Source organism: Rhizophagus irregularis, chromosome 31 (genome assembly GCF_026210795.1).
Source record: "Rhizophagus irregularis chromosome 31, complete sequence".
Lineage (NCBI taxonomy): Eukaryota > Fungi > Glomeromycota > Glomeromycetes > Glomerales > Glomeraceae > Rhizophagus > Rhizophagus irregularis.
The window spans coordinates 665,136-691,032 of NC_089459.1; the positions used below are offsets into that span (position 1 = coordinate 665,136).

At 24.8% G+C, this 25,897-nt stretch overlaps 7 protein-coding genes across 8 annotated transcripts; 6 read left to right on the top strand and 1 right to left on the bottom strand.

The window, feature by feature from the left end:
- The first annotated feature begins 72 nt into the window (after positions 1-72).
- OCT59_022246 (uncharacterized protein) lies at positions 73-954 on the top strand. The gene is made up of 3 exons (XM_025308698.2): positions 73-210; positions 286-414; positions 492-954. Exons 1-3 carry the CDS (start codon positions 109-111, stop codon positions 753-755), a joined length of 495 nt encoding a protein of 164 aa, XP_025166605.2. The 5' UTR covers positions 73-108; the 3' UTR covers positions 756-954.
- A 328-nt stretch (positions 955-1,282) lies between these two features.
- On the top strand, positions 1,283-3,864 carry OCT59_022247 (uncharacterized protein). Its single transcript, XM_025334113.2, has 5 exons — positions 1,283-1,486; positions 1,571-1,604; positions 1,712-1,987; positions 2,155-2,277; positions 2,375-3,864. The coding sequence occupies exons 1-5, from the start codon at positions 1,456-1,458 to the stop codon at positions 3,369-3,371; spliced, it is 1,461 nt and encodes a 486-aa protein (XP_025166604.2). The 5' UTR covers positions 1,283-1,455; the 3' UTR covers positions 3,372-3,864.
- A 473-nt stretch (positions 3,865-4,337) lies between these two features.
- Positions 4,338-5,958, top strand: OCT59_022248 (uncharacterized protein). 2 transcript variants are annotated; one of them, XM_066144693.1, is made up of 4 exons: positions 4,338-4,481; positions 4,582-4,693; positions 4,820-5,399; positions 5,551-5,958. In XM_066144693.1, the coding sequence occupies exons 1-4, from the start codon at positions 4,417-4,419 to the stop codon at positions 5,664-5,666; spliced, it is 873 nt and encodes a 290-aa protein (XP_066006129.1). In that variant the 5' UTR covers positions 4,338-4,416; the 3' UTR covers positions 5,667-5,958. The 2 variants fall into 2 exon arrangements, with proteins under 2 accessions (XP_066006129.1, XP_025166601.2); XM_025322304.2 differs by lacking the exon at positions 5,551-5,958 and having other exon boundaries at positions 4,820-5,492.
- Positions 5,959-9,499: 3,541 nt separating this feature from the next.
- On the top strand, positions 9,500-11,629 carry OCT59_022249 (uncharacterized protein; the record flags this gene model as incomplete). The annotated part of the gene is made up of 5 exons (XM_025328444.2): positions 9,500-9,733; positions 9,840-10,085; positions 10,210-10,771; positions 11,007-11,043; positions 11,130-11,629. 5 exons carry the CDS (start codon positions 9,500-9,502, stop codon positions 11,167-11,169), a joined length of 1,119 nt encoding a protein of 372 aa, XP_025166600.1. The 3' UTR covers positions 11,170-11,629.
- Positions 11,630-14,165: 2,536 nt separating this feature from the next.
- Positions 14,166-15,790, top strand: OCT59_022250 (uncharacterized protein). Its single transcript, XM_025322302.2, has one exon. It carries the CDS (start codon positions 14,404-14,406, stop codon positions 15,742-15,744), a length of 1,341 nt encoding a protein of 446 aa, XP_025166598.2. The 5' UTR covers positions 14,166-14,403; the 3' UTR covers positions 15,745-15,790.
- Positions 15,791-18,310: 2,520 nt separating this feature from the next.
- On the bottom strand, positions 18,311-20,529 carry OCT59_022251 (uncharacterized protein). Its single transcript, XM_025322301.2, has 2 exons — positions 19,030-20,529; positions 18,311-18,943 (listed from the first exon to the last, which is right to left on the bottom strand). The coding sequence occupies exons 1-2, from the start codon at positions 19,703-19,705 to the stop codon at positions 18,609-18,611; spliced, it is 1,011 nt and encodes a 336-aa protein (XP_025166597.1). The 5' UTR covers positions 19,706-20,529; the 3' UTR covers positions 18,311-18,608.
- Positions 20,530-24,614: 4,085 nt separating this feature from the next.
- On the top strand, positions 24,615-25,106 carry OCT59_022252 (uncharacterized protein; the record flags this gene model as incomplete). Its single annotated transcript, XM_066144694.1, has 2 exons — positions 24,615-24,732; positions 24,793-25,106. 2 exons carry the CDS (start codon positions 24,615-24,617, stop codon positions 25,104-25,106), a joined length of 432 nt encoding a protein of 143 aa, XP_066006130.1.
- Positions 25,107-25,897: the final 791 nt, after the last annotated feature.

Here is a 25,897-nt window from a genome sequence, read left to right on the forward strand (position 1 = left end):
GAAATTGAAATAATTAGGAATAGTGTCTTTTATCGTTTGTCAAAATAAGTCTGTCAAGTAAATAAAATTCCCACCTTTCCTCACCCCCTTCTACTCATTACTAATATCATGTTGATTAATAATTTTAATAAAGAGGAAGATGATAACTTGCTTTCAAAAGCAGAAGCTGAAGAAATAAAAGAATATCATTTCCATGTTTATTTTCTTCAGGTATTTTTTTATTACAAGATGAAAAATAAAAAATATATATGCAGATAATAAATAAATAAATAAATTTTTATTTAGGACAATAAACAAAATCGTGCATCAGCTCTTGCTTTACGGGAAAAGATATTTAAACTAATCGAGAAAGGATTTTTTCATCCCGTTCCGTTAGATACTTATAATGATTCACCAAGGGGACCTCACTCAATCGTATGTTTGTTTTTTACCTTTTAAAAAATTATTTATTATTTACTAAAATTTAATAACCTAATTCTAAATTTTCGTAGGGATCTTATGAAGTGTGGTGTCCTAAAGAACATTTCTCTAGAGTCTATTCATGGTTTGCTCTTCATCATGGGGTACATTCGATACTTATTCATCCTTTAACTCAGTATGAAGTATTAGATCATAGTGACAGAAGTGCATGGATGGGAAAGCCTGTTCCTTTGGATTTATCCAAGCTTCCGGAATATGTGGATAAAATTCCTTTACAATATCCCGAACTTGGTCTCGGATATTCTGCACCCAATAATAATGATAAGACTAAATAGGTAATGATTTTGGCCTAATAATTTTTTTTTATAATCACAAATTTAAGAAATAATTAATCTGCCGTACAGTATATGCATGTGTTTGATGTTGTACTCTGTAATGTAAAACACAAAAATAGATTATAAATATATCATCTGGGTTCGAATTTCTAATTTATATAATTAAAAGAAGAGACTTAAATAAGATTATAATTCTATTAAACATTTATTATTATTATTTTTATGATTGTTTCCAAAAAGAATGTAATGCTTTAAATGGATATAACTAATAATAAAGAGTTTCGAATTCTCATGATAATTTTATAACAACTTCATGACTTTTTGTTTGTTTTTTTTATTAGGTTACATTAACATCAATTCAATACTATTTTAGAAATAAAAAAAAAATTTTCTTTTTGTAAGGGTTTATTTGATTATCATTATACATTAAACATGCTTAATACTATTATGGTCTTGTGGTAGGACTTAATTTTTTTTTTATATAAAATCCTCAAAATTAAAATTTTTTTTTTTTCTTTAATTCGCCGTCCCTTTTTTGACGTTGAGTTTTGAGCTATTAAAACTGGTTTTTTTTTTGAACTTTGTTCCCTAAAAAAAAAATCAGTTTTCGTACCCTTTCATCTTTATAAATTAATAACTGTATTTTGGATTATCACACAAAAGTTATTCATTATTTTCATGCCACCTTGAGGGTGAAAAAATGCCAACCTTTAGCGATACAAGTTATCTTGGTATGATCCATTCTTTAATATAAAAAGAAAATTATAATTTAACTAAAATTTACTAAATTTATTTGTTCACTTTTATTATAATAGCAAGAATATGTTATATTCCATTCATTTTAGTTTGGTAAGCTATCAAATTTTCATTTATACTTTTAAAAAAACCAAAAAAAAAATCAAAAAATAATTTGAGAGTCACAAGTTCATGAGATTTTTTTAATCATTTTTTTTTAGGATGATCGTTCGAACATGGCAGACAAATCGTTGGGAACCTGTTTCTTTTCTACGCTTAATTCGACTTGAACCTCGTTCCCTGTTCACCTTTGCATTCTTACTAGCTTTACTTGTTCGTTTTGTACATGATATTATATTGTATTCTATTAAAATTAATGAAGGATACCTTACCGAACCAATAATAATCGAAAAACCGGAATCATTTTGGATTCTTAAAAATTTACGGCTATATAATATATCACATTACCTAGATTCAATTTCATTAAGTTTCACCATGTAAGTAGTTAATAAAAATACAATTTTTTCATTTGTCAATTGGTCTTTTCCGTGTCACATTAAATTTAACGGATAATCTAAGCTAAAGATTTTGGTGCGACAAATATTTAGGGTTACTGCGCCATCATATTAATCTTTTTTTTATTATTTATTTATATTATTATTAGAACGAGCTTATTTATATCGCAAATATTTTGGAATTATATCATGGAACAAACATCTAGGAAACAACAAACTGGAGCATGGGAATATTGGACATGTCTAGTATTGGCCTTATTATTATTACCAATGTAAATTAATTTTTATTTTTATTTTTATTTTTTTGATTTTTGAACCGAAAATTTTGGATCTAATATGTATATATAATATTTTTCTTTTTTTTTTTAGTTTCCCAATTATTGTTTACCTTTTCGATGCTTTATTTGAAAATCCTAAATATAAGGAAAATGTTCCCCGACTTTCAGCTAGTGGAATAGCATTAATATTATGTTTTATTGGAGGATTAAGAGTACATATTAGTATTGAAAAATTATTAAATTTAAATACTAGACCTATATTACAAAATAGTGGAAAATTAAAATATTTTCAAGATTTAAATTTATGGTTTAATATATCACTTTTTATATGGTCAATAAGTTATATAATAATTAGTATAGATGGAATGTTAACATCATTTATAATTACGAAAGATTTTATAAGTGATTTATTAATTGCTAACGCAAATTTTGGGGAATTTATATTATATATTTGTTTAATATCAATTTTTAATCCGGATTTTTCACTTACACCAAAACAAAGGATTATTTCTACACCATTTGATGTAATAAAAACAGATAGTAGTATAAGTGTGGCAGAAATATTAGGACCTGATTTTGATTCTCAAATAAGAGTTGAAACAAGTCAAAATATTAAGATTGAACATGCATATATTAATCCAAATTATAGACCATATTCTACAACTCCACCTTTATCACCAATTTCAAATGGAAATGTATTATTAACTCCTATGCCATCGCCATCTTCAACATTTGCTGTTCTTAATAGAAATCAACGATCTTCACCTTCACCTTCACCTTTACAACAAAGTTGGAGACAAGGTCAAAACAAAAGTGAAGTTTCTAGTCAACAAACTTTAGATAATGATCAAGCAATTTTAACTGAACATGTTGATAAATTTGGAACTGCTTATGATGATGAATCTATACAAACTATGAATGAACCTCAAATTTATATGGAAAATTATAATAATAATAATATTTATTATAATAATCCTATAAGAAGATTACCATCACAGGACAATGATAACATATCATCATCATCATATAATAATAATAATTCATCATCATATAATAATACAATATATGATCGTAGCAATTCTATGTAAAATGTGTTTGCATTTATCAGGCATTTATATCATTACAAGTCGGTTCTCGAAAAAAAACAAAAGCATTAATTAGAAACATTAATTCGATTGTTTTATATTTAGAAATTATTCAAGTATTTCAGTATTTGTATTATTAGTAATATATGGTATTAGTAATATATGGATAGTTATTCAGTATTAGTATTAATATGGATAGTTATTCGGTATTAGTAATATATGGATGGTTATTTAGTATTTGTAGTAATATACTGTATATGGATGTATTTGTAGTGTTTTCAGTATTTGTAGTGTTAGTTATATATGGATGGTCATGTATTTTTTATTTTATTTTAATTATTTTATTTTCTTTTTGTGAAATATTTTTTTTTCATCTTTTAAAAAACCGACTTGGAAGAAATCAATAGTATATTAAAAAAACATTTCATTACATTTCAGTCATATCAAATAATCAAATAGTAAGTAAAATCACATTTATATATTTATATTAAAAATAGATTTTTTTATATACCTGATCATTGTATTATTTGGAGTACATCATCATCAAATATCTTCAAAGATCTTTATTATTATGTACATACAACTATTATACTAAAAAAAAAAAATTAACATCAAAAATATTTGAATTTTCCATTTGTTTGTTTGGGGGAATCAAGTGAAGATCAAACAATATCTTTATTTGGATCATAAAAAAAAAAATTTTTTTTCTTTCTCTTGATTATTTATACTGCGAATCATTAAATGACTAACAGTTGTCGATAAACCAACTTAAAACCTATGTATGGTAAATCTAATTTTTTTCGTACTAACCGTAATCAAATAATTAACGTCAACGTTACAACATCTGGCTTAGCTCATGGAGCTTTATTTACCATTATTGATCATCTGACATGTCACACGTTCAACATTTTAGCATATATTTAAAGCCGTTTGAAATCGAATTTTTTTTTTCTCAGTTTTTTTTTCTTTCATCCTAAAAGAATTATTATTTATTAAAAGAATTATTATTTATTAAAAGAATTATTATTTATTTATATAAAAATAAGTTATGATAACTACATTACCAAATGAATTATTATTGAAATTTTTCAATTATGTATTACTAGAAAATAAGTAAGTTATATTATATTATTATTTTATTATTATTATTATTTTATTATGAAAATTATTACAAATAAAGAACATTATTATTTAACAATTAATATTTTCTTAGTTACAAATATTTATGGGGAATAAGAAGAACATGTAAAAAGTGGAATATATTAATTCCTGTTGTGATCGGTGATCATATAAATGGTAGATTTGGAAATGATTTAAAATTCGAAGTAATGTATTCAAATCGGTATCGATTTAAAAATTTATAAATTTATAATTTTTTTTTTGTAAAAAAATTTAAAAAATTTCTTTTTTTTTTCTCATTCTCAAAAATTATATATTTTTCTATTTTATAGTTAAAAATGGAATTTGCACATAAATTAATATATTTTCATAGTAAATTTGAAAAATTTGAAAATATTTGTACACTTCAACTTATTAATTCTTCATCATCATCACCATCATCATCATCATCAATTACAGATGAAGAATTAATGGGAAATCCTGGAGATACATGTTGTGCAATACATTTAGAAATGTTTGTAAAAAAATTCCCAACATCATTACCATTTGGTTGGCGTACTAAAGAATATATTCCAACAATTTTATTACCAGGTGAAAATCCTTGTGATATTAAACAAGCAAAATTTGGTATGGGAATGATTTTAGGTTATAAATTATCTCCCTGTACTAACATTTTGGCAAAGGATATATTCAAATTTCAAGCTGATGATGATGATAATGATGATAATAATAATGAAGTTAACGTTAGTGGGGTTAATGAAAGAAGAGAAGGAAATACTCTCTCTCCTTCAAGTTCGACTTCAAGTGATTTACATATGAGCGTTGGTCCTAGTAATGGTGTTGAATTAATTTATTTAAATGTACCAAGAGAAGTCATGTTAGAATTAATGGATGCATTGGATATTCTTGCTGGTTCGTTATCATTATTACTTTATATCTGATATGTAAATTTTTATTAAAAAAAAAACTTTTTTATTTGAAAATATTTACTTAAAAATATTTTTTAAAAAAAAAAAATTCTATCGTTTCGGTTACGCATTTTTTGTTTCTTTCGTTTTAATAGTTTCAGATCGTGTTACAGGAGGAAAATTTTCTTTTACGGGAAAATTTTATAAATTTAAAAAATATGAAGATGTAATTGGGAATCCATATCAAAGAAGATCATTAATTATGAGCTAAATTAGGTTATTATAAGTTTTGAGTAATATGAGTTAAATTTAGATTTTAATCATTGAGTCAATTATGAGTTTACCATGAGGTTAAAATTCAGTTAATCGTATGTTAAAATCATGAGTTAAAAAGAAAAGTAAACAAGTATTTGAAATGTACATTGGATACATTAGATACGTGAACTTTTGGTCAAATAGATGAGTTAGATCTAAATTATTTAGAGGTTTCAGATGACGTATGGTCTTACCTATGCGAGTCTGGTATCATTTAATTTAATAAATGCTTTTTTTAATATATGTAAGTCAACTTTTTTTTTTTAGTTGTAAGAAAATATCGTGATATCGCGTTAATGATAATCCGATTGATCATTTTTAACGTTGTAATCATTTTAACATTGTAATTTATTTTAACGTTGTAATATTTCTAAGGATAAACCAATTGTTAGATGATCTAATGATAAATCGGTTGTTAAATGAATCTAGAGAACTTAACTACGAATTTAGCCGTTGTTTATAATGAATCATCGGGTGTCATTAAACTGTATACCAATATAATTAAATTATAGGTGCTTGACGAAATGTAATTTCGGCTGCGATACTATTACAGCATATGCCGTAATGCCTATAATGTCGTATTTGTGGCGTAACCATAATAAAAATATGTCGACGTATTTTCGACGTCGAGAATTTCGACAATGCTTACAAATTATACAGTACATTTGGCAAACGTACTTAATAAAATATTTTGGAGACTCGAATTTTTTTTTTTTTTAAATAGAATAAAATCTTATCCCGGCGGTGATCATACATTCATACTTTTAAGAAATTTTCTACCAGCCGGCATTACGATTTACGACCCGGTATTACGATCCGGCATTACGACATTAAGAAATTAACCATCATAAATTAACAATAAATACGTCAACATTAACGTGACAAAAAGTGTTGTAGTTCAAAATTGGAGAATAATAAATTTCCATATAAAGAATTAACAAATTTAACGAATTAACGAATTAATATATTAAACATATTAAACATATTTAAAAACATATATTAAAAATTACGGCAATAACCGGATCGATATTAAAAAAGTATAAACCAGGGCATGAAACAATTGAAACATTTATCGAACGGTTGCATCCGTTTTGACCGACCATTTAAAAAAAATAAATAAATAATAAATAAATAATAAATAAATAAATGAAAAAAAAAAAATTAGATCATAAACTCCTTGGGGGGTTTTTTGTAGAATAATGAGAAGTTTCAGAAATTGAGACATGTGGGACATATGGTCAAACGGACAATCAGTAAAACCGGTCGCTCAACCGGATAAGTTAAGCTTGGAGGATTTTATTATTTTTTTTTACTTTTAAAAGAATATTATTTTAATAAATATTACCGTAATACCGTAAAAAGAACGAATGTTTACCATTGTAAAACGAATGAAACGACCGCAATATTTTCTCCGTTCATCATTTCTAAAAATATAATTTCATTGATAGAATGTAAGAAGGTTGTGGCGGAGTCTAGAAATTTCAACCGATTATTCATTTACTCTTATTATGGTAAACAAAATTTGATCTAGAGAAATAAAATAAATTCTGAGAAAGTTTTTTTTGTAAACATGTGATCTTATTTTGTAAACTAAAAAATATTAAATATGGCTAAATTAAAAAAAGAAAAAATTCTATTTTTGAAAAAAAAAAAATATTTACACAAAATATATAATAATGAATTTCTTAAAAAAAATATGTACAGTGTATATACATACATATATATATATTTTTTTTGGTCTGTTACCTAAAAAAAGTTAAAGAACTCCGGAAAGGAAGAAAAGAACCAAAGATATTCGAAAGAGATTAATGACTTTAATAACTTTAATATTGACTAATGACTAATGATTTAATAAGCTTTATTAAACTTTAATAAACTTTAATATACTTTTAATAACTTTAAATAATCTTTTAGTAACTTTAAAGTAACTTTTAATAATCTTTTAGTAACTAATAACTTTGATATAACTTGATAAACCTTTTAAACCTTTTATAACTTTAATAAATCTTTAAACTAATAACTTAATAAACCTTTAATAACTTTAATAGACCTTTAATCACTTTAATAAACCTTTAATAATTTTAATAAACCTTTAATAACTTTAATAAACCTTTAATAATTTTTTTTTTAACTTTTTTAAACTTTAAAAATAACTTTTAATAAACTTTTTTTAACTTTAAAAAACTTTTAATAAACTTTAATAAACTTTAATAAATTTAATACCGTAACTCTACTATACTTACATTTCAATTGCATCAACGTACGTGTTTTGATAATGCATATCGATTGTATTCGTTAAAAAAGATATGTACTGTACGTATGTTTAAATGCTTAAATGCTTAATAAATAATAAACAATAATTACCTAGAACATTTAAAAGATCATATGGAACGGACGGAAGGATACCAAATGTTTCATAACATAAAAAAAAAATATATTAAAATTATAATTGGTTCAAATGATTGTTTGGTGACAAAAAAAGATGAATTTTTCGGGTTTGAACCATACAAATTACTTTCTCATGATATTTATAGTAACGATTACTTCTCTTTTAATTGAAGGAGTAAAAAAACTTGGGCTCTCTAAATCAGGAAAGTTTGACTAAAATCAGTAAGTATTAATAAAATTGAGTTCCCCGTAAATTTCCTTTTCATTTTTACCATTGTTAACAAAAAGTTTTGATCAATCTTTTTGCATAATTTTACAAATTAGTATTAATTAAGTAACTTGCATCTTTTTTATTACATTATTATTTGTATAAGAAATTTAAGACTGATAGACTTTGTTTTACTAATTTGGCAAAAATTTTAATATTGTAATGAGGAAATCATCATTTTATTTTATTTTTACTTTTTTTTTTTGAAAAAAAAAACTTTAATTTGATCATTTATATATTATATGTATATTATACATTATGTTGTATTCTTTTAATAGGCTAAAAAAAAAAACGTAAATGTAACAAAAAATTAAACAAAATTAATTACGTAAAGGGAAGATATTCTGATGATGAAATAATAATACAAATAATACAGATGAGCAAGAGATAATAATCTTATGATTTTTTTTTTTAAAAAAAAAAATAATAATAATTTTCCTCACCCTATCGTCGTCGTATCCATGGTAGTAGCCGCAAATTACATTTGAATTTTTAATTTTTATTTTTTTTTTCTCCGACAGAAAAATTATTTTTAGTCTTTTTTTTTTTTTTTTTTTTTTTTTTTTTTGGCGAAGTTTATTGTTTGTTTTTGATGAAACAAGTAACGTAAATCAAGCCTAACTTTTACCAGAAAACAACACATAGTGTCACCATCTTGTAACATATCCCCAATATTGATTTACGGTACATGGTATTTTTGACACCAACACAATTATTTATTAATGGTTTTTCTTTACCTTATTTGTCTTTGATAAACGAAACTCGATTTTTAAATCTAGAAAAAATACAGCCTAATTTTTTTTTAAATTTATTTGCATAACAAATGATTTTTTTTTTTTTATCAATCGAAATTATGTATAAATACATTAAATAAAAATATAATTTATAATTATTTATTCATTTTTGGTCATCAAAAAGATTTCCCTGAAAAAAAAATATATTTTTTTTTATTATATTATTTTAAAAAAAAATTAATATAATATATTTTTTTTTAAAAAAAAGGGAGTCTTTGTTTCTTTCTCTCTCTCTCGAATTTTCTTGGAAAAGAAACAAAAACGAACAAAGTAACAACAAGCATAAGTTAACAAAGAAACGCATACATATACAAGTTCATAAGTTTATATGATAAAATTATGGAATCAAATAAGGAAATACTTACATCTTCATCTAACCAAACAAATCCTAAAAGTCCCAATTCTAACAATTCTAATGATAATTTAAAATTCATTGATTATTCTCGTTTTGAAAAGATCAATGAATTAAGACTTAATTTAAATGAATTGGGTATAGAATTATTTAAAGCAATTTGGAAAGATACAAATTCTAATGTTTTATTAAAGAAATTTCATTCTCAATATTTGGAAAATGTAAGTTATCTCTCAATATTCAAGTTCTTTTCTTTCTAAAATTAATAAAAATAATAAAATTAATAAAATTAATAATTTTATAAATTTTATAAATTTTTTTTTTTAGATAAAATTATTTTATAAATCATGTCACCAAAGTATTTTACCAATATTCGGTTATACTAAAAATCCGAATAGCGAAGATGTCGAAGATTATTTTTTGATAATAGAATATCCTAACGGAGGAAATTTACGAAATTATATGAGTGAAAATTATCAAAAACTTTCTTGGAATGATAAAATGAGATTTGCTGTTGACTTAACAAGTGGTTTACAATGTATACACAGTTATGATATCGTACACTTAAATTTGGTAAATATTAATATATAAATAAATAGTTATAAATAATTACTTATAAATAATTACCTATAAATAATTATAAAATGATTTTTTTTTTTACTCACCTCAACTCCTTCTTTCTTCTTCCCCTTTATAGCATCCATTTAATGTATTTATCCATAATAATAGGTTATTAATAGGAGATATAGGACTTTCAAAACCTACACCTGATATTACAATACCCGAAAATAAGAAAATTTTACCTTATGTTGAACCTGATTCGTCCTTACCACGTGACAAAAAATCTGATATATTTAGTTTAGGTTTCATATTGTATGAATTATCAAGTGGAAAACCACCTTTCGCTTCGGCTCGTCATAATCTTGATTTAAGTAAAAAATTATTATCAGGTGAAAGAGAAAAACCTATCGCGGGTACTCCTATTGAATATATTGATTTATATGAACAATGTTGGGATAATGATCCTATTGTAAGACCAAGTGCTGAAGATGTATTATCTAGATTAGGTAGAATGAATTTATCTACAATTTATGAGGATACAGAAATTAAGACTTTTAAGACAAACATTGAAAAAAAGAATGTTAATTTTAATAACAAAAGGAATGAAATTGAAGTTATATCCGAGACTTCAACACACAATCGACTCGATTCTGTCGTACTTGATTTTGGTGGCGGAGTAGATAGCGGATTTGGTAGTGGTAAGTAATAAGTTATTATAGTTATTATAGTTATTATGATTGTTAATGGTTATTATGGTTATGATTCACTTGTCGGTCTCGCTAATTTACTTTATATCTATTTTTTTTTTTATGTATTTGTATTTTTTAATAATTTATAGGGGTAAGTTATTTCTTTTTAAAAATTAAATTAAAATAAATGAATATGAATATATTGTTAACCTTACTTGATATTTCTTGATATTTCTTTTTACAGTCACGAGAGAGACGACCAATTCCAAAAGAAAAGAAAGGTAAATACCAAAAAAATTTACAAATAATAATAATAATATAATAATAATAATAATAAAATATTAATTATTGTTTTTATTTATTTTAGGGAAAAAATGTCAACTTTTACCATGCTTACCAAAATGTAGAATCACTTTTGGAGTTTTTCTATGTTGGATGTGTATAATTCTTTTAATAGCTTGTGTATTTTTAGGATTCTTTCTAACAAAACTTATTAAAAAATAATTTTTTTTAAGTTTTTTACGTACAATCCTAATTTTGTATATTATATGCGTTTTATAGTATAATATGTTTTTATGTAATTTATAATTTATGATTTTTTTTTTTTCATGTACCATTTTGAATTATTTGTGTTTCTTTTTATTTTTTATTTCAAATGTTCAAATGTTCAAAATATTCAAATGTTCAAATATTCGATTGTTCAAATATTCAAATTTCGAATATTCAAATTTCGAACGTTCAAATGTTCAAATGTTCAAAATATTCAAATTTCGAACTTTCAAATGTTCAAATATTCAAATTTCGAATGTTCAAATGTTCAAATATTCAAATTTCGAACGTTCAAATGTTTAAATGTAATAAAAAGTATCAAATTGTATTATAAGAAAATTGTATCAAATTGTGATATCATGTACGTACGTTGTTGTAATGTTAGAACCCCTGAATCTTGGAATATTTGATTTGTTTCAGAAACGAATTGTTTTAATCATTGTGAACTTTTTTAGAAAAAATACGGATGAACATTTAAAGATTGCGAAAACACTGAACTTTGTAACATTGTAACATTGTAACATTTGGTACGTTGAAATAATTGTTAACGAACCATTGTTAACGAACCAGTACCAAGAACAACAAATGGTAGTCACCGACCTGCATCTGGAACGCCCAACATCCAAAGGTCGTAAACAATGACCTTACCATTATGTACATTGAATTACGTGCACTTAACCACTTAGATTACCGTACTTAATATGCTTAGTATGCTTAGTATGCTGTAAACCGAAACCCGAAACCCTCTTGAAACGTAAGCCAGTAAGTCGAAGTCATTGTTGACAAAAAACGTAATCTCGCAGACCACCGAAAGTTGAAACAATGCAAGAATGTAAAATTATCAAAGATGTAAAGAATGTAATTAAGCTACACTAAGCTACAATAGGATACAAAGTGTTATTTACTCTAACAAGTCTAACTCTAATCACATGATCAAAAAATATCTGATGCTGCGCCACAAAGAAATTTAGGTATTATTTTATATATATAGTATATTTATATTTATAGTATATTATATATCAAAGACTCTTTGAACCATTTACTTGTACGAGACTATTACTAATATGACAAATAAATGTATGATAAAATTATATTTTTAAATATAGAGTAAAAATGTAATAATATTACGTATCAAAACGTCATGAACTTTATGAAACTTTTTAATACCAAAGTAAACAATATCTAACATGTAAAATATATATTAAACATGATTTAATATAACCTTTGCTTGATTAGTAATTATGTCAAACTTGATAAACCTGTTTCATAATGGTACAAAAAAAAAATAAAATGTTCTTTGAATCAATGAAATTTTTTTTTATCGATGAGTACAAGAAAGGAAAATTTATTTTCCGGTAAAGAAAAAAATTGCCTTTATATGGTATAAAATTGTAGTTTTAAAATTTATAATCGGAAGTTTTAAAATTAATTTCACGTTTAAAACAAGTTTTTTAACATGATTTTTTATTTTGATCTCTTTCTTCTTTCAGTCAAAATTAATCTTAAACCTAATCGGAATTTTTCTATTCCATTAAAGGAATAAAGTTTGATATTTTACGAAACAACCTTTTTTTGGCGGGAAAAAAAAAAGGAATGTTTTTTTGTGTATCAGATTTTGTTTATTTATTTTCTTAATGCAAAAAAAAAAGATGTTTTGGACTTAATACAACTGATTACATTGTGACATGTTTTTTAACAAAGCTTTAAGTTTGGTGATACAATAAATTTTTTTCTTTCCAAAAACGTTGTAGAATGCAATATTCAAACATTTTAGGAACTTGTTTACTTTAAACGCACGGATTTCTTTATTTTATCCTAAATCAAGGGACAAAGATAAATAAATTAATCCGATGCTTCAGAATGACGTAAACATCAAACAAATTAATTTATTGGTACGGGAATATTTTTATTTCGTTGTTTATTCATTATATTTAATATTTTTATATATAATGTTTTTTTTTCCAAGTTTGTAACTTCAAAATTTCTAACATTTAATATCCTTATATTAAATTTTTAATATTAAAATCGTTGTTTATTTAAAAAAAGAACAAGGTTTTTTTTTTTTTGGTCTTTTGAAAAGAATTCTTTGTTCTTCAATATTCCTTTGTTGTTGTTATATGACGAATCATGTAACACGGATATCTACATACCAATGAATTTATTAAGTCCGATCGTATTTAAACGAATCATTTTTATTACATGTGATTTTATGTAATTTTTTAAAATTTAAATTTAATTATTTTAATTAAATTTTTTTTTTGTCTAATGCATATAAATATTTATATAATTTATATAATTTAATGGTTTTGTAGTTAACCGATTCTTACTTGGCAAAAAAAAAAAAAAAAATTTTTTTTCTTTTTTTTTTTTATTATAAATAAAATTTTTAGGGGTGGTCTTTGTCTTCAAAAAAAAAATTATTTTTTTTTTGATACACACGGTCCATGCATTTTAGAGTTGGCATGATCTATTTTATATTTTATATAACCTTATATAGAATTTTAGATTTAAACATAAAAAAGAAAAAACTAAGAACAGTTACACCACATTTTTTTTTAAACAAGACATAAACAACAAGCAATTTTTTTTTTTTTTTTTTTATTTTATTTTATTTTAATTTTAATTTTAATTTATTTATTTTTTTTTTAATTTAAAAAATTGAAATAAAGAAGAAAACGCTTAAAATGTTTTTTTTTTTGTTGTTTGTTGTTTGTTTATTAACTCGATTTAGATTCTTTTTCTTATATAAAAATCATCATTTTTTTCATTTCCCAAAAAAAATTTAAACTCATGAAATTTAGGAAAAAAATTATATATATAAATCATCCTTCCACCTAAAAAAGATTTCATTCAGAAAAAAAAGAAAAAAAAAGTAAAAAAAAAAAGATTTATTATTTTTTTTTTTTTATTATTATTATACAATTAATAATAAAAAAGGAAAGGGAAAAAAAAAATTTTTTTAATAAATATATATATTTTTTTTTTAAAAAAAAAAAAATAATCAATTCATTATACACACAAAAACTCGCAAAAAAAAAACTCCTTTTTATTTATTTATTTATTCTTTTTTTTTATACAATCTATAATCTACAATGGTTCATGTAAAATTAAATTCTGACATTATTCGTCAGATTATTTTATCCCTCGCCGATTCAGATCCGAAAACTGGAGAATACAAGTCTTATTCTATTTTATATCCTTGCTTGCTCGTTAATCGTGAATGGTGTAGAATTACTGTTCCAATTTTATGGCAACAACCTTTTAGTTTCGATCATATTAGAGGTGCAAGAGCGATTGTAACCTATTGTAGGTTTCTTTCTTTTCATGAAAAACAAATTCTTATTGAAAATGGAATAAATATTAATTTACTCTTTCAAAATGGTTCAAAATCTCAATATGAAGAGGAAGAAGATAACAATAATAATTTAAATAGTTTAAATAGAGGAAATGTCATGTCTTTAGAATTTATAACAAATTCATCCAATTCATCGTCATCATCATCATCATCATCATCATCATTTTATAATTATGATCTTAGTGGATTTAATTATCCATTATACCTTCGAAGATTGCATTATGAAAATTTTTTTAAATCAGCCGAATACATATGTATTCGGCTGTCGGATTATTCTGAAGGTGATTTGTCCGCCGGAGAAGACGAATATAATGAAGAATATTATGATGATGAAGATCAGAGGGATTTTAGTGAGCAAGCAAAATTATTGGTCAATAGTTTGTTAACTCTTTCACAAAAAAATGGTGCAAGATTAAATGGTCTTTGGTTTTCACCTGATTCTCCTTACAATGATATCGATAAATATGAACCGCTTTATGAGTACGGCAAGTTATTAGAAGATGTAAACGTGCTCGATATCTGCTGTCTTTTTCGAAAGCCCGCCTTGTTTTCGATCTTAGGTCGTATGTGCCATCAAGTTCGGCATTTAAGAATACATATGATATGGAGCCGCCATTATGAGGAGAAACATATCGATAAGACGGGAGAGGTCATTCATGAATTAATCTCTTCTCAAAAGTCATTGGTCTCATTTCATTTGGAATCTTGTAAAGCCTATACAAGAATCTTCTTTCCCCTCCTGTCTATTCATAGTCGAAGTCTCAGGCACCTAAAATTCGATCAAGTCGATTTTAGAGGTTGTCCATCTTGGGCTCCAATTTCGGACTGTGCTAATCTCCAATTATTGGAGATTATCCAATGTACGAATATGGAACCGGATATGGTTCGACCTCTAATTTCGAACAACAATACTCCCGGAGAGAAATTTAAGGTGAAGTATATAAAAATTAATCATTCTTGTAGAGAATTAGAAGAATGGGTTAAGAGGGTTAATGGTTATAAACAAATAGATTTACCTATCGATATTCAGAAATTGGATGAAGCAAGCGGAAGTAATAATAGAACTAAAGAAATATAGATTAGACTTGGGGGAAAAAAAAAGGTTCTCAAAGTTTTTTTTTCTAAAAAAAAAAGAAAAAAAAAAAAATAATCATAAATAAAAAAAAAGAAAGTAAAAAAAAATATAAATATTATAATAGTAATATATTTATTTGTAAAAGGAAAAACGATTAAAATTAATTTATTATTTAAAAAACACAAAAAAAAAAAGGAATTTGTTTATTTATTTATTACAATATTTACTTATTTTAGATACAATACATGTAGTATATATATTATTAAAGAAAAAAAAATTAATTATTTTATATGGGTATGAACATTATTTATTAATTAAGTTACTAATTTTCTTTTTATGATAATATTTTTAACAAAAAAAAAAACAAAAACAAAAACAAAAACAAAATAATTTATTTAATCTAAGACTTATTATAGGAGAACAAAAAAAAAAGAGACATTTTTATATAAACAAAAATATTTATATATATATATATAATATGATTTATAATTTATTTTTTTTCTTATTTTTATGGGAACAATAATAAAAGATATATTTTTTTTTTATGAATTTTTTTTTGCTTACCAAAAAATCCTTCTCTCTTTCCTTCATTTTTTAAAGATTACACAAAATAGTGAGAAATGTCGCCAACATCAACCAAGTCTTATTATTTTGCCGAATTATTGTTTGATAGACGCTCATTAAGGAGGTTCGTGGTATCATCGGTAATCGGTATAGGAGAATACTTCGTGGTATTATCAGCAATCGGTATAGGAGCTTATTCGTAATCGGCATATACTTTCGTGGTATCATCGATAATCGGTATCGTCGGTGTTCTGTCCTTTTCGATCTATCTTTGTAACTTTGTAACTCATGTGGACTTTAATTAGCATTTATCAAATAAGGAGGTGAAATAAACAAACAATTTCAGTCAAATTACTTTTTTTTCGTAAATTTTGGCATCTGATCATTGCTTTACCCTGTACCATTGATCATGTATGATAGATTTTATAAATATTGGTATATAATTAATATAGACATATAGATACAGTATATATATTAGATTACAATTCATTGTATTTATTATTTTGAATTTATTATTTTGTATTTATTATTTTGAATTTATCATTTCGTATTTATTATTTTGAATTTATTATTTTATATTTATTATTTTGTATTTTGTATTTATTATTTTGAATTTATTATTTTATATTTATTATTTTGTATTTATTATTATATTTTGTATTTACATATAATTAATTAGCATATTCAGTATATATTTAGATATATTTTATCATTATTAGCATACTCTTTATTATTACCGTAAAAGTTTGTTCTGTATAGTAAGTACTTATACCAAGATACAGTACGCAAAATTTCAGGGGTACTTCTATATGAGCTATACTACCCAATACAAGGGGCAATTATATTCTAGGGGGTGGGTTATCATGGTTATCATGCAGGGGAGGGTTATCCGTTATCATGTACTTTTATACAGAACGATTTATCGGTATACTTACATCTTATTATAAATCAATTAATTTAATAAATCTCTTTATACTTCTGAGAACCTTTAATTAAGTAATAGTAGTATAACAAAATTTTTAGTTAAAATTTACTAATTGATCTTGAACGTTTTACAAACCATTCAAGCAGGTTCAATATTGTTTAATAATTTTTTTAAACAATATTTGATATAATTTATATCTGATATAATTTTTATAATCTTATAATATTTATAATTTTTAATCTTTATAATCTTTATAATTTTTATAATTTTTCCAACTTTATAATCTTTCTAATTTTTCCAATTTTTCCAATTTTTCCAATTTTTACCAATTTTTCTAATTTCTCTAATCTTTAACGAGAAAATCATTTAATCTATTATAAGGATACAATATTTAAGATTCCCTTCTAAATCTTGCGTTAAAATTTGGCGGAATTTTTAATATGATTTTTTTAATATTAGTTTTTGGCAATACTACTTTAGTAATTTTGCGGCATTCGAATTTTCGGCGTTTCAAACTATATTTTTTGGGGGGTAAAATTTTTTGATTTTTGGCGTTTTCGGCAAAACCTTGGTAATCTTTACCATTCAAAGATTTTCGGCCTTTCGGCAAAAATTTCGCCAAAAAAATTTCTTTTTTATTCATTCCTATCATCCTTAAACGGTAAATCATGAATTGTGGGCAAATTTGTCCATCAAATGAGTTAAATGAGTTTTACTAAGGAAGTTTTTGAACTTTAAATTACTTTAATTACATTTATCATTTTTTATTCGTTATTTAATGGTTAAAAATTCTTTTATTTAATGGGGTATCGGAATGATATCCCAAATAAGTTATTGTAGGAAATATTGTGGTAACCAATAAAAGTTAATGCTACCAATACTGATTTTTTTTTCCATATTAGATGACATTGGGATGTCTCGGAGTAGTAAGTACCACTTATCTGAACAATTATCATTTAGAGTTCCCACAATTATATTATAAAGTTCCCTGGAATAAAGAACTCGCTCAGAAACCGGTGAAATTTTTTTTTCTAATATCGAAAAAATTTTATTTTATTTTTCTTTTTTTTTCTTTTTTTTTTAATTTGAAAAAATTAACTGTTAAATAATGTAAAAAATAAAATCTAAACTAAAAATAAAATAAAAAAATAAAATAAAATAAATTATATTGTTTTGAAAATATTACAAAGCGAGATAGTGAGATAATAATTGTCTATAATGTCACTATTTCATTATAAAATATTAATAATTTACATATATAAATAATTTTTAAATGATCCTTTGAAAAAAAAAAATATATATATATACATGCATACACATATATATATATTTTTTTAGAAAGAAAGGAACATTCTTTTTTTCTAAAAAAAAATCTTAATTAAATATATCTATATGGTTCATATTTTTGTGCATAAATAACATGAAGATTACAATAAGTTTTTCCATTTTCAAATTCTTTTGCTGATTCATTTGTAAATTCTTCATATTGCCTTGCTCCAATACCCCATAATGGTGTAAGAACTGGACCCATTGCTTTTGTTATTAAAAGTAAATCTTCGGCCATAATTCTACCAGCTTTATCTCCCCATTTACCAACAGGTGCAATTCTAACTTGATGTTCAATGTTTGTTAAAGTTGTACATGTTGCAAACATTTCTTCCAGTCGGGGTGCTATAGTTATATCAATATTTTTTGTACGCATTATTTGAACATCTATTAAATTTTTTAAAAAATTTTATTAGGAATTTATAATTAAAACATATGTACTGTATAAAAAATTTTTTATAAAAAATACTTACATGCTTCTGTCACTCGTTTTGAGACTTTTCCGAGATGAACTGCTGGAATTTGAAATTCTAAACATTCAACAAATCCTCCTGGTTTACAAACTCTTTCTAATTCTTTTAAAGAAAATACCCAATCATCAACACTCAAAGCATTCACCATATTTCTCATTACAACAAAATCAAAGGTATCATCAGCGAAAGGAAGTCCATCAGTTAAATCGGCTTCTTCAAAATTCACATTAGAAGGTTTAATTTCTTTAGGGTACATTGGAGATATATCAATACCAGTAAAATGAGCATCTGGATAATCAAATGCCATCTCTAATATCCAAGTTCCAGGACCACATCCAACATCCAAAACTCTAGCACCAGGTTTTGTCAAACTTCTATGTACAGGAGCGCAAAAATTTCCTTGCCAAACATATCTTTGTAAATAATGTTGTAATTGTAATCTATCAACTTCAGCATCATCATTTGGTAATGCATACTTTGCGTTTTCATTAAATCTTCTACCGTCAATATAACGATATGTTGATTCTGACGAACGTGTTGTCGTTGAAGTCATTGCTGTTGATATTGAAGAACGTCTTTGTATTCTTTTTATTCGTCTTTTATTGCCTAAATTTAATTTCGATTTCGGTGATTTTGATAATGATTTTAGAGAATTTTCACTAATGATATTACCCATTTTTTTTTTTTTCAAGAGTAATAATATGTGGTTATAAGCGTGTGTAACTTGAATGGGTTTCGTTTTTTTTTTTAAAAAAAGAAAAAATATATATAAGAAAAAAAGAATGCAAGGACTGTAAAGTTTTTTTTTTAAAAAAAAGCAGTTTGAAAAATTTGGTTTTTAAATTATTTTTTTGAAAAATAAGAATCTCTTTGTTTACCGAAAGATTTCTTGACGTGTTATATATATATAACAAAATCAACTAATCAACCCAAATTAGGCGCAATTTACAACGGCCGAAAGGTAATTTAAAGTTGATTGGTTGGGAGTTATTTTTTTTTTTTGTTATAACAAAATTGGTCTTACCGAAAAAATATGTAACTTGTATATATATATATATGTATAGAATATAGAATATTTGATATTACGTATTATACATATATTTTATATATATATATATAATTTTTCTTTTTCTTTACAAAAAAATGAAAAAGTATTCAACATGTGAATGTTTAGTTATGTAAGGCGTTTTTTAGTTTGAAAAAAAAAAATTTAATAATAATATATAAATAAGTTTAAGTTAACTTTAAAATATAGTTAACAAGTGAAACAAGTGAAAATTAAGAAAAAAGGAGTGAAAAAAAAGAAAGTGAAAAAGAAAGGAAAGGGAAAGTTAAAAATATGGGAAGAAGAAGAAAAACTTCAACAATTTATTTAATTATTTGATTGAATAAAATGGATATAATCTACGAAAGAAAGATTTGATTGTTGTCTCATTGTTTTCTTATTATGTAAATATATATGAAATAAAACCTTTTTTCCCCATTGTTATTGATGATGATAAAAAAAAAAAACTTGTAAAAATTCCAGTTTTTACCAGTTTATTACTAATGATAATTCTTATAATTTGTTGAAAATTTTGTGAAATTTGTGAACCGATTAACCACATTTTCAAATCATTGAAATCATTTAAAAAAATCACCGAAAGTATTGATTATTATTAATAGAATTGCTTGAAAAACCCCTAAAAATATAACAATGAAAAAATAATATTGACTGTATAAATTGTATAAATTAAGATAATGACTTTATTTTATGTATTATGATGACAAAAAATACTATAAATAAATTAAATAAATAAAAACGTGACTGTTGTGGCTGATTGTGGCTATTGTGGCAATACGCACTAATGGAGTTAATGGAGTTTAATGGAGTTAATGAAGATTCCAACTTTTCCGTATTACAGACTTACTAGTAAGTATTACACGGTATTATACGGTATTACGCGTATTACACGTGTTACATCACTCGTATCACACGAAAAATTAACCTAAACTATATTGATATAATGGGTTTTGACATTACCATATGGCACAAAAAATTTCCCTTTTTCGAATAATGAATAAAGTTAAAAAGATGGTCAATTGTTCCTTTTCTTTATTCTTTAAGTTCAAGTCCAAATAAAGGTAATTTCAATGAAACTCCCATTAAATACCATTGAAAATTCTATTAAATTTTACTAAAAAAATTTCATCTTTACTAATAAATCAATGAGGAATAATTAATTACTTTCTGATTTTCGTTCGGTAACATTTTCCGATTGATAATAGATAGAAATAATGCATATAAATATATTAAATTTATTTTAATATCATTGAAAGTATCACATAATTTCTTAAATGTTTATCTTTCTTACTTTATTTAAACATCTAGTAAACTTTTTTTTTTATTTCTTGATTAGGTAACATAAAGTTTTATTTATTTATTGTTTTATAATCAAAATCGATTCGATATATGAAATAGGGTGTGGGGCTTTTTTTCATGTAATGTTTTTAATATGCAAGATGTTATTTTTTTAAAATGAACAAAATTTGCCAAGATTCCTCTTGTTTACTTAAAATATGATATCGTATGATGATAGTAATTTTTTATGGAAATATTGAACATATCACGTGATCGGAGAGTAATCGGAGTATGCCGTTTGTTTAATTACTTTAGTTAGTACTTGATAAGATTTATACTAGTAATAAGATTCTAATTTCTTTTTATTACATTAAAATTTCTTTTAATTAATCTTTTACTGATGAATTACGTAATTTCTTAATAATAATGGTAAAAAAAAAATCAATTTTGCGACAAGTTTATGATTCATTTAAAAATTGATTTTTCGCCTAATTTATACAATAAGTAATAATTGTTACGCATTAGCCTTAACCTTATTGATTTTAAACTTGGACCTGTAAAATTTCGGTTCTTTCCATCACGACGTTTAAGTACACTAATATATTTTGAAAATCTATCAGTCACGTGATATTCAACCAATCAAATATGTTATTTATCTCGTTACCGCGGTGGCGCGGTCAACTTGCAAAATATAAAAAAATCAAATAAATTAATATTTGTCAACTTCGCCAATTCCACTTTGATATATAATTCTTTTTTATTATAAAAATAATAAAAATAGTAGTTATAAATTACAAAATTTTTAATATGCAATTGGTCCTTGTTTGTAATTGTCGTACTTAGATTATCGTGATTAAGTTGTATTGATGCTATTGAATATTGGATATTTAGTCTAACCAATAATTCAAAGTTCCCTTTTTTAAATAGTATTATTGTATTTAAATTTTATATGTAAATCTTATGTAATTTAACAAAAACAGGCTACACAATAGGCTGCGGTCTGAATTTAATTTGATTTCATGTATAGTCAATTAGTATGATTCGTATTTTTTGTTTCACATATCACCATTTCCTCCAGAACACTGGAATATTCGTGAACATCATAGGAAAAGAATGAAATATTCCTTCTTAATGGAGGTGGATTGGCAAAAGGACGGGGAGGTCTATAACTTATTATTGGTCCACTTCTTGACATTTTTAAATGTAAAAAATTAATCTTGTAAAAATACATCATTAAATCGCAAAAAATGTAAAAAATGTAAAAAATGTAGTAAATATTTCTTTAATATGATCACATGCAAATAGTCTATATCTCATTTGAATTTGATTGGCTAAAATTGTTCAAGAATTGATCACGGGAGTCCTATCAACGGTACTAATACAAATTATACAATATAACCGATTTTTAAATATAAAAACCGAATTTTTCTTATTTATTATTATTTAAGTAAAATAATCATTTAAAAGAAAATCTCGTATTACAAATGTATTTTTCTTTTTTCTGTACAACATATTTTGTATAGCTGTATATGATGATTGTATGATAACTATGTTAATCATGGGTGTTATTCTAGTGGATTTAATAGCATAGTCAACTTTACCTTGTTTGAGATATAACTCAGGGGAGTAGCCATAATTATTTATATAGAGAGAGCAGGATTAAATAATCTAGCTTTTTCTTTATTTGTAATTTTTGGAAGATTATTTGTTCTTGTATTAGTTAGTTCTGCACTTTGTTGTGGTTCTTTCTTGAATACCTGGTATTCTTTAAAGTAACTTTATGGCAAAAATTAATAAAATTCAAGGGCATGCCTTTTACGAACGAACTAAAAGTGTAACTTATGACCTGTTTTAGATAATATGTCTGGGGTCCTGAGTTACCCTTCTTCTTCGGTAGTTGATCACTAGCTTTTTTTAATGTGTCCCTAACTACATTCCAAACTCTTTTGACCAAGATGTCTACATTATCCATTATATCCTTTTCTTTTTTAAGCAGCTTTGTTATATTATCCATGAATTTTTTCTATACTTGATTATCTACTTTTTATAATCAACTTGCATATTATTTTTGTTATGTCTTTTTTTTTAACGAAATTTGTTTTGCATGAAATAAATCATTAATATGAAAATACACTGTTACTGTTAAATGATCTGTCTCGAATATGTGTACTTAATTTATTTGTTGATGTGTATATAGTGTCTGGTACTAAATCTTCTGTTATCCATATATAATCAATACGTGATTTTTTATCTGATCTATTCCATGTGTTTAACAGTTTGTCATGATAAATTAAACTAATATCTAACATAATATTCTTTTTTAAAGCTTGAAAGATACAATCTTTCCAAGAAATTTTTTGTTCACTCATTCATATAACTTCATAGTGTTGTAGCTTGCATTAAATCTCCTATACATACTAATTTAGCTTATAACTTTTTCTCATATAAAATAATTTCATCTAATTTTTTATAAAACTCTAATATTTCATCTTTATAAATATTATTCGCAAAATTATAAATGACGACAATTGTGAAATGAATTTTTCCTTTTTAAAGTAACATGAGTTTTAATGCACGTCCATCTATTATATTTTTTTTAATAATGTATTTTGTGTATTCATTATCCATAATGATTCCCACTCCAGTTGCAAAATGATGATCATCATTACATGACCACCACCATGTTGTTAAATTCTTATTATTTTTATAAATCATTTTCACACTAGCAGTTTGAAGTTTTGTTTTTGTAATTATTAAACAATTAATCTTATTAATTTTCATAAAATTTAAAACTTGTTTTTGCTTAAGTATTATGTTTAATCCTGATATGTTAATTGTTATTATGATGCCAGAAGTCTATAATAGACAATAAAATTGTAGTACTTCAAAAGTTTTTAAAGTTTTATAAAAATATGATTTTAGAAAAAATAAACTGATAACTTTATTCTTTATAATGAATACTATTAAATTACTGGTCAAATTTTCAAAAAAATGTCTATATAAAAAGTTATAAGCATTTAAAGTCAGACAATTTTCATATTATCGGCCTAAAATTGAAACAATCACATCACATGAATACAATTTTATTGGCTAAAATTTTTCATAATTTAAGCTGAAATTATGATAATTTAGTGCCAGCCTGAACTATCATCACAAGAAAAAGAAATAATCATAAGAAAATCTTTAAATTTTTACATGTAAATGAGAAATTTTTATTTAAACAGCCACTGATTGTTTATTAAAAATGTCACGTAAAATAAAAAGGCAATTACAGATTAGCAAGTTACCTAGGAAAAAAGGATGTTACATATCAAAAGATCAAGCAGAAACTGAGTTAAAGGCTGTTGAAAAAAGGACAGAAAGTAAAATTAACAGAAATTAGATAGAAGTTATAAAAGATGAGATTATTAATGATTGGGCAGAAGAAAATTTGAAAGAGTTTCAAAAAGTAGAAAAGAAGCTTATTACTGAAATTCTTTGTTGGCATGAAAATGCTATGAGTATTAGAATAGCTTATAATGGAACTTCAAAAACTACAACTTGGAAAAATAAAAAAAAAGAAGAATTAACACATAATGCAAAGGAAATGAGGATGCTTGATACATTATTTAGAAATACAAAATTACAATCCTTGCAACCGCAATTTTCATTTCCATTCCCACCTTTATTTTTTGAAACACAAAATCCTTCTTTAATTACTAAAGAGGCCACAAGTAAAGATGGTCATCGGTCCTAAAAGACTGTGATTCTATGGTCCTACACTATAAAAAAATGGACTGGTCTGTCTTAGTGTAGGACTGCGGTCTTTCAGTCCTATATCACATATTAGATGTGTGCTCTGGATAAGAATGGCAACGGTCGATCATGGTCAGTTATCGGTTGGTCATAACCGGTTAAGGGCCTTTGACTGACTGACCGTTTTGGCTGACCATTTTTCTGACCGTTTAACCGACCATTTAACCGACTATTTAACTGACCGTTTAACCGATCACTGTTTTCTTTTTAACGAATTTTAATCAAGAAAAAAATGTTAAAAAGTGTAATTTAATCAAAAAAATGTTATTTAACTTTTTTTATTGATTAAGTTCGTAAAAAAGGTGTTATTTGGCTAAATAATCGGTTAAACGGTCAGTTAAATGGTCAGTCAAACTGGTCGGTTAAATGGTCGGTCGGAGCCTGACTTGACGATATCGGTCACGATCATAACCGGTCGCTGACCGGTTAATAACCATGACCGTTGCCATCCCTAGCTCCGAATGAATCTGGTCAATCCATCATCCGGATGATCATGTGACAGATCAATCCGGATTAAAAAAATCAGATCATCAGATTATCCGCAGATTGATCGGATTGATTATAATTCCAGCCGAAATTAAGTAATCGGCATGGAATTATCCTTTTTAGGGCATGAGTAACGTTACACAAATCCAAAAAAGGCAATTTTGTTTCTCGGCAAAAAATGAAATTTTGGGTTTCACAAGAATCCTAAAAAGGAAATTTTCACCAATCATTTAATTTCAGCCGGAA

Excerpts from the sequence above, each read along its gene's own strand:
- OCT59_022246 (XM_025308698.2), top strand. The coding sequence starts at position 109 with ATGTTGATTAATAATTTTAATAAAGAGGAAGATGATAACTTGCTTTCA. Across the intron at positions 211-285 it reads TCCATGTTTATTTTCTTCAG|GACAATAAACAAAATCGTGC; the intron begins GTATTTTTTTAT and ends ATTTTTATTTAG. Across the intron at positions 415-491 it reads CAAGGGGACCTCACTCAATC|GGATCTTATGAAGTGTGGTG; the intron begins GTATGTTTGTTT and ends AAATTTTCGTAG.
- OCT59_022247 (XM_025334113.2), top strand. The coding sequence starts at position 1,456 with ATGCCAACCTTTAGCGATACAAGTTATCTTG. Across the intron at positions 1,487-1,570 it reads TAGCGATACAAGTTATCTTG|CAAGAATATGTTATATTCCA; the intron begins GTATGATCCATT and ends TTATTATAATAG. Across the intron at positions 1,605-1,711 it reads ATTCCATTCATTTTAGTTTG|GATGATCGTTCGAACATGGC; the intron begins GTAAGCTATCAA and ends ATTTTTTTTTAG.
- OCT59_022248 (XM_066144693.1), top strand. The coding sequence starts at position 4,417 with ATGATAACTACATTACCAAATGAATTATTATTGAAATTTTTCAATTAT. Across the intron at positions 4,482-4,581 it reads TATGTATTACTAGAAAATAA|TTACAAATATTTATGGGGAA; the intron begins GTAAGTTATATT and ends ATATTTTCTTAG. Across the intron at positions 5,400-5,550 it reads TGCATTGGATATTCTTGCTG|TTTCAGATCGTGTTACAGGA; the intron begins GTTCGTTATCAT and ends TCGTTTTAATAG.
- OCT59_022250 (XM_025322302.2), top strand. The coding sequence starts at position 14,404 with ATGGTTCATGTAAAATTAAATTCTGACATTATTCGTCAGATTATTTTA.
- OCT59_022251 (XM_025322301.2), bottom strand. The coding sequence starts at position 19,705 with ATGGGTAATATCATTAGTGAAAATTCTCTAAAATCATTATCAAAATCA. Across the intron at positions 18,944-19,029 it reads AAAACGAGTGACAGAAGCAT|ATGTTCAAATAATGCGTACA; the intron begins GTAAGTATTTTT and ends AAAATTTAATAG.